This window comes from Chlorocebus sabaeus, chromosome 11 (genome assembly GCF_047675955.1).
Source record: "Chlorocebus sabaeus isolate Y175 chromosome 11, mChlSab1.0.hap1, whole genome shotgun sequence".
In the NCBI taxonomy this organism is placed as follows: domain Eukaryota; kingdom Metazoa; phylum Chordata; class Mammalia; order Primates; family Cercopithecidae; genus Chlorocebus; species Chlorocebus sabaeus.
Window position 1 is genome coordinate 53,094,359 of NC_132914.1, and position 12,608 is coordinate 53,106,966.

The 12,608-nt window shown below is 38.5% G+C and overlaps 1 protein-coding gene and 1 pseudogene across 1 annotated transcript; one reads left to right on the plus strand and one right to left on the minus strand.

Annotated features, from left to right (window-relative positions):
- The first annotated feature begins 795 nt into the window (after nucleotides 1-795).
- Nucleotides 796-1,725, plus strand: LOC103238472 (olfactory receptor 2AP1). Its single transcript, XM_008003557.3, has one exon. The coding sequence runs from the start codon at nucleotides 796-798 to the stop codon at nucleotides 1,723-1,725; it is 930 nt and encodes a 309-aa protein (XP_008001748.2).
- Nucleotides 1,726-6,311: 4,586 nt separating this feature from the next.
- On the minus strand, nucleotides 6,312-8,772 carry LOC103239497 (ATM interactor pseudogene; annotated as a pseudogene).
- Between the last annotated feature and the right edge of the window lie 3,836 nt (nucleotides 8,773-12,608).

Consider the following 12,608-nt stretch of genomic DNA (forward strand, 5'->3'; position numbering starts at 1 on the left):
CTTGCTTTAAATATTCTTAAGATCCTAAAATTTCCTTGGAATGTAATAGAATCTCCCTACCCTTTCAGGAAAGCAAAATTCTAGATCTAAAGATTCTGAATGTGTTTGAGGAAGTATTCTAATCTAATATTTACTGACCCCTAGAAAGTATGTAGAATGTTTCAAAGGACAGAATAGCATAACCCTAATACACAGATATTTGAATCTAACAGACAGACATAGGCTAAGAATTTGGAGGGTACGCTGGAAAGAAGTGGGAAGATGATACTTTTTTTGCATCAAGGGAACTAAGGAAACTGAACCCGAAGAAAAATGAGAAACTGCTATATTTATATGAAAAAAAGGTAGGGAAGAGTAAGAAAAACAACAATTCTGAGAAGAGTTAGGCACAGGAAGGTGGGCAATGAATGGGGTCAATGAGAAATAAAGTTAATGTTGGGGGAAAGAAAGAAATATTCTGGAAGGAGGTAGCAGCTGGAGGCATTGTTTTATTGACTTATTTCACAACTTTTTGAACATCATCTATGAGGCAGACACTTGCCTCATGTGAGCACTAGGGAGAGTACAATGTGGATAAACAATGACAAGAACTTTCCTCCATAGGGCAAATGGGACTGGGAAGGATCCAACATCATTCAAATGGGCCACTGGTCTGGACCACATCATCAGAGGAGTTCATGGTCCATTTCATTTTGCTCTTGTCAGACTTCATCTGTTCATTTCAGAGCACCTCTTCCTTTCTCACCTTTGGTTACTACTCTCTTTTTCACTTTGAGACTCAAAATTTTTTCAACAATGAAAAATAAAACCGTGTTAACTGAGTTCATCCTTCTGGGTCTAACAGATATCCCTGAACTCCAGGTGGCAGTTTTCACCTTTCTTTTCCTTGCGTATTTACTCAGCATCCTTGGAAATCTGATTATCCTCATCCTCACCTTACTGGACTCCCACCTTCAGACTCCCATGTATTTCTTTCTCCGGAACTTCTCCTTCTTGGAAATTTCCTTCACAAACATCTTCATTCCCAGGGTCCTGATTAGCATCACAACAGGGGACAAGAGTATCAGCTTTGCTGGCTGCTTCACTCAGTATTTCTTTGCCATATTCCTTGGGGCCACAGAGTTTTACCTTCTGGCTGCCATGTCCTATGACCGCTATGTGGCCATCTGCAAACCTCTGCATTACACCACCATCATGAGCAGCAGAGTCTGCACCCAGCTGATTTTCTGCTCTTGGCTGGGTGGGCTAATGGCTATTATACCACCAATCACCCTGATGAGTCAGCAGGACTTTTGTGCATCCAACAGGCTGAATCATTATTTCTGTGACTATGAGCCTCTTCTGGAACTCTCATGTTCAGACACAAGCCTCATAGAGAAAGCTGTCATTCTTGTGGCATCTGTGACCCTGGTGGTCACTCTGGTGCTAGTGATTCTCTCCTATACATTCATTATCAAGACTATTCTGAAGCTCCCCTCTGCTCAGCAAAGGACAAAAGCCTTTTCCACTTGTTCTTCCCACATGATTGTCATCTCCCTCTCTTATGGAAGCTGCATGTTTATGTACATTAATCCCTCTGCAAAAGAAGGGGATACATTCAACAAGGGAGTAGCTCTACTCATTACTTCAGTTGCTCCTTTGTTGAACCCCTTTATTTACACCCTAAGGAACCAACAGGTAAAACAAGCCTTCAAGGATATGGTCAAAAAGCTTGTGAATCTTTAAAGAATTTAAGAATTATCTGTGGGACTAGGTATGAAAAAAAGAGAGAAGAAAAAAAGAATTTAAGAATTTAAGATTTCATTGATGAGTCACTACTATGTACTAAGCTCTCTGATGGTTATTAAGTACTCAATAAAGAGTTAAACTTCAGTTCAGTGGGAAGGACTTGGAAATAAATTACAACCTGTTAAGTGTTAATAGTGAAATGAATATGGTTTTATTCTATTTAGTTACTTAATTGAATAACTCAACCTAAGTTAGAGAGAAAATAAATGTTTTCAGAGAGGGTAAAGAAAGAAATTTTGGTAGAAGAAATATTGTGAAATAGGAGCACAAAATTTCAATCCAAGGAGACTGAGTAAATGCTACCACTATTAGTTTCAGTCAAAACAAAACAAAAAGCTATAGAGATGATAAATTTAGTTTTGAATTAAGTTAAATTCTCTTTTAAAATAAGTTAAATGCCCATCTGAATTTGGAACCAGATCTATGAATTTCACAATCCTTAACATGTACATGGTAGTTAACGATGTGGGAATAAATGAGGTCATATATAAAAGCATGTATAGAAAAGGCTTAAATATTAAATGCTAAGGATTGTCCCAAAATTTAAAGAGCAGAAGCAGCAGAGGGGTTAATAAGAAAGGAAATTGACCTATCGAATTTATGGGAAGAGATGTCTCAAGAAACATAGTTTGTTGTCAATGTGAAATGCTGCAGAGCGCAATTAATAGGAAGAACGAAAGTGTGAGAACTGACAATTGGATTGTTGTTGATCTTAGCCATTTTCAGCAAATGTGAAAGTTGGGTAGGAAGTTGGGTTGGAAAGGAAGAAATCAGATTGTTGTGGGTTACTAGTGAATGGGAGCTGACAAGTTAGAGAATGATAAAATGGAATTTTGAGAATAGAGAAATGAAAAGAAGAATGAGCCCCAAGTTATATTTCTCCATGGTGTTCTGTGCTTTTTCACTGGTAATATCATAATAATGGTTATAGATGTAAATCCGTATTCACCTCTAGTCTGTAAGGCACAGGAGTGCAGGGATAATAACTTCTTAATCACAATTTCATCTGCAATGCCAAGCAATGGTAAGTGCTCAATAAATAGTTCTTGGATGGATGGATGGATGGGTGGACGGAAGGATGGATGGGTGGGTGGACAAATGAATGAGGGGTCCCAGAACAGATTTTTTTAATGAAGGTTCATGATCATTTGAGGGCTTATATACTTTGAGAAAGGAACTATCAAGACAAGCTACATATGGACTTAGATCTGCCTGGAAATTCCACTCTGTTTTACATATGGGAAACTGAAGCTTCAATAAGTGAAATCACTTCTGCAAGGTCACACAGCTAAGTGCCTGCCTACAATCAGAAGCCAAATCTGTCTGGTGCCAGAGCCCGCCTGCTTAATTACTGAGCCATACAGCCATTCTAACTAGTTTTACCATTTCCTCTCCCCAACACTTCTAAGTATTTTAAGTGACCTTGATTTTTTACCTATCTCATTTTTCCAAGCTCTCAACAAGCTTTGTTAGAAGCCTTTGGGACATGATTCTCTTTAGGAAGTTGCAAGTATACACAAGCCCATATTATTCCACCCTATGGCTCTTGACTTCTCTCAAAATCCTTCTCCTTTCCACATCCATATCTCTTGTGAAGAATGTGGATCTCCTGTTTATTTTCTCACTTTCAGAAGGAACATAAAGATCCCAAAGAGCGTGGGAACTAACAAAACAGTATTTTGCTTCCATCTTCCCCCCAACACACACAATAATAAGATTTCAATGAGGATTAAGTAATGAACCAGGAGACTCATATAAGCTGCTAACTGGACTCACTTCCTCCCTATTTATCTTCTTTCTGAGCTACAGGGGAATGGCCTTGGCTTCTAGACTTGAGGGCAGAAATGGTGGTCTACTACATATAATAGTGTCTACTACATAATAGGTAATAAATGTTCAATTAGTAAAAGAACAAATGTACAAATGAAAAATGTCTTTATTACTTAAGGTTTGAGCAATTATTATAAGCTTTTCTACAAGCTACTTGTTTTTTAAAGGCTCTAATTTGACTGGGCACAGTGGCTCATGCCTGTAATCCCAGCATTTTGGAATGTCAATGCAGGTGGATTGCTTGAGCTTAGGAGTTCAAAACCAGCCTGGGCAACATGACGAAAACCTGTCTATACACAAAAATAAAAAAATTAGCTGGGTGTGATGGCATGCACCTGTAGTCCCAGCTACTTGGGAGGCTCAAGTGGGAGGATCACTTGCGCCAAGGAGGTTGAGGCTGCAATGCACCAGGATCTCACCACTGCACTCCAGCCTGGGTGACAGATTGAGACCCTGTCTCTCTCTCTCTCTCTCTCTCTCTCTCTCTCACACACACACACACACACACACACACACACACACACGGGGTCAAAATCTTTGAAGACTTTTAAGCACATTTTATTTTGTTGATCTTTTGTATATTTTTAGTCTCAATCTCATTTATTTTTGCTCAGATCTTTATAATTTCTTTCCTTCTACCAATTTCAGCTTTTGTTTGTTCTTGCTTCTCTAGTTCCTTAAGATGCATCATTAGGTTATTTGAAATCTTTCTGGTTTTTTTATGTAAGCGTTTATCTCTATAATACTGCTTTTGCTGTGTCTCATGTTTTGGTATGTTGTATTTCTGTTTCTATTTGTTTCAAGGAATTTTTTATTCTTAATTTCTTTCTTCACCCATTGGTTGTTCAGGAACACATTGTTTAATTTCCATGTATTTGCGTAGTTTCAAATGTTCTTGTTATTCATTTCTAGTTTTATTCCATTGTGGTCAGGTAAAATACTTGATTTGATTTTAATTTTTTAAATATTTTTGAGACTTTTGTGTGTCCTGACATACGGTCAGTCCTGGAATATATTCTTAGTGCTGATAAAAAGAATGTGTTTTCTGCAGCTGTTGAGTAAAACGTTCTGCAAATATCTTTTAGGTCCATTTGGTCAATGATGCAGTTTAAATCCAATGTTTCTTTGTTGATTTTCTTTCTAGACAATCTGTCCAGTGCTGAGGGTGGGGTGTTGAAGTCTCCAGGTATTATTGTATAAAAGCTTATCTCTCCCTTGAGACCTAATAATATTTCCTTTAAATATCTGGGTACCCTGGTGTTGGGTGCATATATATTTATATTGCTATATTCTTTTGCTAAATTGATCCCTTTATTATTTGTGTAATGTCCTTCTTTGGTTTTTTGTTTGTTTGTTTTTTGTTTTGTTTTGTTTTGTTTTTACGACTTTTGACTTGAAGTCTGTTTTGCCTGATATAAGCATAGCTACTTCTATTTACTTTTGATTTCCATTCATATGGAATATCTTTTTCCAACCCTTCACTTTCAGTCTAAAAATGCCTTTACAGGTGAGGTGAGTTTCTTATAGGCAACATATAGTTGAGTCATGTTTCTTTAACCATAAAGTCAGTAAACATCTTTTTTTTTTTTGAGACAGAATCTCACTCTGTCACCCAGACTGGAGTGCAGTGGTACGATCTCCGCTCACTGCAACCTCTACCTCCCAGGTTCAAGTGATTCTCATGCCTCAGCCTCCTGAGTAGCTGAAATTGCAGGCATGTGCCACCAGGCCCAGCTAATTTTTGTATTTTTAGTAGAAATGGTGTTTCGCCGTGTTGACCAGGCTGGTCTCAAACTCCTGGCCTCAAGTGATCCACCCACAATGGCCTCCCAAAGTACTGGGATTACAGACATAAGCCACTGTGCCTAACTAGTCAATATCCTTTAACTGGGCATTTAACTTGTTTACATTTAAGATTATTGTTGATAAGTGATGACTTACTCCTATTATTTTATTTGTTTTCCGATTGTTTTGTATATCCCTTGTTCCTTACTTCCTATCTTATTGTCTATTTTTGTGATTGGTAGTAATAAGATTTGATTCTTTTGCTTTTCCTTTTTCTATTGGCTCTACCAGTGAGTTTATAGTTTTGCATATTTTCATCATGGTGGTTATCATTTTTCTCTTCCAGATGTACGACTCCCTTGAACATTTCTTGTAAGTCCAGTATGGTGACTATTAATTCCCTTCATTTTTGCTTGTCTGCCACATATTTTATTTCTCCTTCATTCCTGAAGGATGGATTTGCTGGGCATAATATTGTTGGCTAGCAGGGTTTTTTTTTCTTTCAGTACTTTGAATACATCATTCCATTCTCTCCTGGCCTGTAAGGCTTCTGCTGAGAAATACACTGTTAGTGTAATGGGGATTCCCTTACATATGACTTAATGCCTTTCCCTGGCTTTTTTTTAGAGTTTTTTCTTTGTCTTTGGCTTCTGACAATTTGATTAAAATGTGTCTTGGAGAGGACATGTTTGGGTTGAATCTATTTGGGGTTTTTTTGAGATTCCTGTATTTGGATGTCCAGCCCTCTCTCAAGAATTGGAAAATTTTGACCTATTATTTTATTAAATATGCTTGCTATACCATTTCCCTTATTTTCTCCTTCTAAAATGCCCAGAATACAAATATCTGTTTGCTTAATGGTGTCCTATAAATCCTATAGGCTTCGTTCACTTTTCTCTTTTGTTTTTCAGTCTGCCTATGCTATTTCAAAAGACCTGTTTTCAACTTCAGAAATTATTTATTCTGCTTGGTCTAGTCTCATTAAAAAGTGAAAATCTTTACGGTCTCGGACCTTTTGCCACATTACTAAATTCAGTGGTGGATGTCTAATAGATATCTCAAACTCAAGCATTCTAACTAAGTGTCTAATCTACACCACCTCCCCATCTCACCTGACGATCTCTCCTTTCCTCCAGCCCCTGGCAAATTTGCTTTACCCACAGCCTTTCCCATCCCAATCCCATGGTTTTACTCTTAAACAATCCTACTACTTTTGGTTTCTCTGAAGATCTCACCTGACTGGAAACAAGTGCCTATAAATGCATCACTCTGAGCAGTTATAGATGAAGTTAGCTTCAAGCTGGGCAAAAATGTCTGTGTGAACACTAATGGGAAGGGACACTTGAGAATCAAATGACAAATCGATTTGAGAACAAGAAGACACAGAAGAATCAAGGCTAGCCCACTGTGCAGAAGGTACAAAGTTTTGTGAGGCATAAGACATATCTGTCTGTACATTAATTGAAGAAACGCTATTCTTTGGGCATGTGCTCCCTATTTCTTGCAAAGGATTAGAGAGACTTTTACCCAGGTTCACTTGAACAACTGTATTAATTGGCTCAACAGCAACAGGATTTACAATTTTTTGAAAGAGGTAGGCTCTTCTTAAGAGAGCAAGCCTCTGAATCTAGGGCATGGATCAGGGTTCCTATTGACAAGGTAGTAGGTGCACAGACTCTGTGGCAGAAGCCTCATCAATACCTCACACCACAGACTCAGCAGGGAGTCAGCTGCAGCCTCAATGACAAGCATAGGAGAAAACTGCATCACAGGTAACCAAAACCACTTTGGGATATGGTAAACGCAACTTCTGAGGCTATCTCAGAGGTGTTGTAAGAGTCTGCTTTCTGGCATTAGAGCTTCAAGATTATTCAGAAAATAGCTACTAGTTTTATTTCTGAAGCTTCCGGTTCTTGAGTGTCTGTCTAGGAGTTGGCTGGTTGCTTAGTGATTCAACGGTCTTATTGGATAATCTCTAGCTTTATAGACAGTTCTACATTTTCCTTTTCTAACTAGGTAGATATCTGTGTTCTGCAGGGATCATGGCCAGTTTAGTAAATGTGAGACTGTAATACCATTCCACTGGCATAGGGACAGACACATATGCACTCGAAAATCTTGCCACAGTCCTCCAAGTGTCTTTTCAAGTCTCATTACCACATTTATGTTCTCAGTACGCATTTTCATAAAGTGCTACTTTATGAGAGAAAATTGAGAAAATGGTCTGTGAGAGCCCACAGGGCATCCTTCAGCTGGACAGTAAAATTTCAGTACGGTTTTCAAACCATTTCTTTTTCTTTTTTTTTTAACTTTTTTTTTTTTTTTTGAGACGGAGTCTTGCTCAGTAGCCCAGGCTGGAGTGCAGTGACCGGATCTCAGCTCACTGCAAGCTCTGCCCCCGGGTTCACGCCATTCTCCTGCCTCAGCCTCCCGAGTAGCTGGGACTAGAGGCGGCCACCACCTCGCCCAGCTAGTTTTTTGTATTTTTTAGTAGAGACAGGGTTTCATCGTGTTCGCCAGGATGGTCTTGATCTCCCGACCTCGTGATCCGCCCGTCTCGGCCTCCCAAAGTGCTGGGATTACAGGCTTGAGCCACCGCGCCTGGCCTTTTTAACTTTTATTTTAAGTTCAGAGATACAAGTGTAAGTCTGCAACATAGGTAAACTTGTGTCCTGGGAGTTTGTTGTACAGATTATTTCATCACCCGGGTATTAAGCCTGATACCCATTAGTTATTGTTTCTGATCCTCTCCCTCTCCCTCCTCCCCCTCCACCCTCCAGTAGGCCCCAGTGTATGTTGATCCTTTCTATGTGTCCAGGTGTTCGCCTCATTTCGCTTTTCCACCTGTGAGACCATGCAGTATTTGTTTTTCTGTTCCTGAGTAAATTTGCTAAATATAATGGCCTCCAGCTCCATCCGTGTCCCTGCAAAAGACATGTTTTTTCTTTTTTATGGCTGCATAGTATTCCATGGTGTATATGTACCACATTTTCTTTATCCAGCCTATCACTGATGGGCATTTAGGTTGATTCCATGTCTTTCCTATTGTGAATAGTGCTACAATTAGCATACGCACGCATGTGTTTTTGTAAGAGAATGATTTATATTGCTTTGGATGTATACCCAGTAATGGGATTGCTGGGTTGAACAGCATTTCTGCCTTTAGGTCTTCCAGAATCACCAAACCATTTATCATTGTTGGATGTACTATTCCATCCTGCAGGCAGTGGCTGTTGACCAGGCGCATGCTGAGCGTGGGGCTGCTGGGCAGGATCTTGCACAGCCAAGCACTGTGTGCAGGTTGTTGGCCCACACTGCCTGGGACAGCTTGATCACCAACTGCTGGATCAGTTCCCAGGATGATGGCATCAGGCTGCAGGCTGCTGTCCCTCAGTTGGGGTCCCAGAGGCCCCCACAGTCCTGAGGCAGCCTCGACTTCACTTAAGGCTGCCAGGGTGGCCAGGGGGCCAGCCGCCAGCACTGCTGTCAAGGTTCCCATACAGCCACAGAGCCTGATCATCTACACTACTCTCTGATCTGAACTATAATTACCTGTGGGTGGATTCGTGAAAGAAATCAACAATACCTGCTATGCGTTCCTTTAATTTAGAAAAAGGCAAATATGAAAAACATGATAACCTCAATTCTGAGTGGGGTAAAGGCAAGAGTATAAAAATTTCTTTGTACATTTCTCTAACTTATTTTATTTTATTTAACACACAAGGAGACAACATTTCTCTATTTTAAATATCTCAATAAAGAATCTTTACTTGGTGACCATTTTTATCAAATGTGTGGCATTTGATGAAATCATATATACTTCCTCCAAAATATTATGATATAGCCTCCTTTATGACAAAGAAAACTCCACAGAACATAATATTCTTGGAAAATACTGTCTCTAGTTTGACATGCCATAGATACTAGGCATGTTAAGCCTGTGCCATAATTCAAATATTCTCTGGGTGGAGCTGAACAATGAGGCAGCCATCTAATCCTAATAGCCATAATACTTTATTTCATAGTAAGTTCCCACACCATTGTTATGTTTGTCCTTTCCCAAAAATATAGAAAATCATAAAAATATCACTAGTAACAATTCAGACTGTCATAACATTTAGTTCTTCCTGCAAAATCAGAAAATTATCAAAATTTGAATAAAATTCCTAAGAACTTTAAAATAGGAAGAGTATCAACAACAGTTAAAATTCATGGAAATTCAGTATCTACACCAGCAATTCCTTGTTTTGCTTTCTTTTCTAAAACTGTCAATAATAATTGCAAATAAATATCCAAAAAGAAGAGATTCTATAGATAACTGGCTTATTAATGATTTAAATATTTATTGACTTGAACTGTGGGTGAACAATTCTTTGCGTGAGAAAATGCAGGGAAATTCTAGAACTTTCACAGCTTTGCATAAAGTTATTTCTTCTTCATAGGAGCTTCCTGCATCTTTTCGGACCTTTTGGATGTGGAGTCTCTGATATAGATCTAATTACTCGCAGAATATATACATGCTCACAATGTAGCATCATCATAAATTTGATGGACCAAAACTGTGCCCACCTTGGTCATCCAACTCTAGACTGCCTAGTACCTGGTTCATACTGTGCACATTTAGTACCATAATGTCTCCGACTGGTCTGATCCTACATATGAAAAGGGTCTCATTATTATATAACAGAAGCTTGTACGTCAAATGGTGATTCAGCATAAACTGTTACCCCTCCCCACTCATGACCATATCACTCACTCTTTATCCCACACATACTCTCCCTCTCAACGCCTTTGGCTTTGGCAGTTTCTCACAAAGTAATGTACTCCTGCAGTTCTTGCCTGATTCAATTAACTTTCTTTTATCAATAGCTGTCATTTTTGTTAGTGTTAGCATCTCCCTTTCTTTGAGAAATATTTCACCCTGCTCCAGTCTTGGATTTCTGATAGAACTGTCAATCCACTCATCTCTCCTCATTTGATGTCATTGATAAACATACAATCTGGCTCATTCAATTATGATACCACATTACCCTAGCTAAGAAATTGAGTCAGAGTTAAGCATATGAACCAAGATGGGCCTTATGACCTTTTCGATTTAGACTTGAAAGAAAAGAGAGATGGTGCCATGCTTTCTGGATCATAGATTTTAAGGACTACATATTGGAGACTGTCTACTGTCTTCCAAATGAAAAAATCTGTCTCGATAGAATAATGCCAACCTTAAAAGAAGAAAATGGGGACAGAGTAACTATGTTTGAGTCCCTGTATTCTAGATCTAGTAACACCTGAAACCGGTTACTGCTGGACTTACAAGTTATGTGAATTATAAATTTTTGTCTTCACTTAAGATAGTTTGGCTTGGGTCACTGTCATGTGAAATCAAAAGATTCCTGAGTATTCCTCCCTGATTTTATTTCTGTGATTTTAAACTAAGTTCCACTCTTCACCATAATACACAATTAGTACCCAACAAGAATGAAACTTAGGACACTCCAACCCTATTACTGGCCAAAGTTCTAGATTCTCCCATGTTATTCTATATTTTTTCCTTACTTCTACTCCATTACTGCATTTGACTGGATCCTGACATAGTGCCCAATGCTCCAAGATGCTTTATTTTTTCTGGGACACATCCATGATGTAAGATTGTCGGTATCACAATCTCAATTCAGGAAACAGTCTTTCATATCTTGATAAGCCACACACTTTGTCATTCAAGAAAAAGAGATATGAATCTCTACCATTTTATGATTGCAGAATAATGGTTTCTCTGTGTTATCAGGGATTTAGAATTTAAAAATTGAAGGATTGGCTAACCTACTCCAGGAGGACTACAGTAGAAGAACACAGATGTACCTCTCATAATGTGACTAGAGTTGAGAATACTTGTATTCCACATGAATATGAGTACTCACCATAAGTCTTCTTCAACAAACAGACATACGCATACATCTATTAAAAACTTGGTACATAATCGGACTTTTTCTGTGGATGAGAATCAATCTCATTCCCCACCACTTTAATGCTTGTTCAATGAGCTCAAAAACAAAGTAAACATTAAAGCAGGACTGAAGAATTAAGCATGAGCCTTTCCTTACCAAGACTCATCTGGCTACTGTCATTTCTGTGTCCAATCTTCTAATAGCAGAAATCAAAGCCAAGCCTATTGCATGGCACCTGCTACTTCCATATGCAATCAACCACCTGCTAATTAGTTAATTGCAAAGGGCCCTTTCTATTATAGTGGGGCAGCAATTGTCTTCACTGAAACAGCCCTTCCTTTTGGTTATGGATTTCTTCTGCCAGCTCAGCATTATCATTCATGGGCAAACTGAACGACTTATTTACTATCATTTTATCCCACAACATTTCTTATAAACAGGAAAAATGTTATCATAATTAAATGTACACATATTTATTATATATCACCTTCTACCTTGATGACCCACAGTTTACCAACCCAGAATCTATAACTAACTGCAAATTCCCAAAAGAGAGAAGATAATTGGCTCCATTTGGCTCATGCCTACACTTACTTCATTCTCCTCTGGCCAAGTTCATTCTCTTCTAGTTTTCTCAACATGTGGTGTGGGCTGGAAGAGAAAATAAACAATGATCTATCTTATGTACTATAAAGTTATATCTTTGTCTTCCTCCTGAATCAAGAATCACCCATGAACACATGTTCCCACAAAGCTGTAGACTAGATTGAATTAATCCCTTCTGTAAATTATACTGTTCTTTTGTTACTCCTTCTTTGTTGCCTTTTCTCTAAACTCCTATTGTCCTGGTGTATATTTTATTGCTCTCCAGTAATCTCCCAGGACCATGTTTCTCTTTCCTAACAAATTCTGTATGCTATAATTCTCTATCACATTGGCATTCCCAAAAATCCATACTTGGCACACTCATCTATTAGGACTCTCTGTCTGAAGCCAAACTTTGTCTGACTACAAATACGGTCTGGTGTATGCTGCCCAGGTAACAGGTGCACCAAAATCTCACACATCACCACTAAAGAACTTACTCATGTAACCAAATGCATCCTGTACCCCCAATAACCTACTGGGGGAGACATAAATTAATAAATAAATAAATATAAAATGTGTTCTTCTAAAAAAAGAATTAATAAAGATCAAAGCAGAAATAAATAAAATTGAGACTAAAAAAATACAGAAGACCAACAAAACAAAAACTTGGTTTTT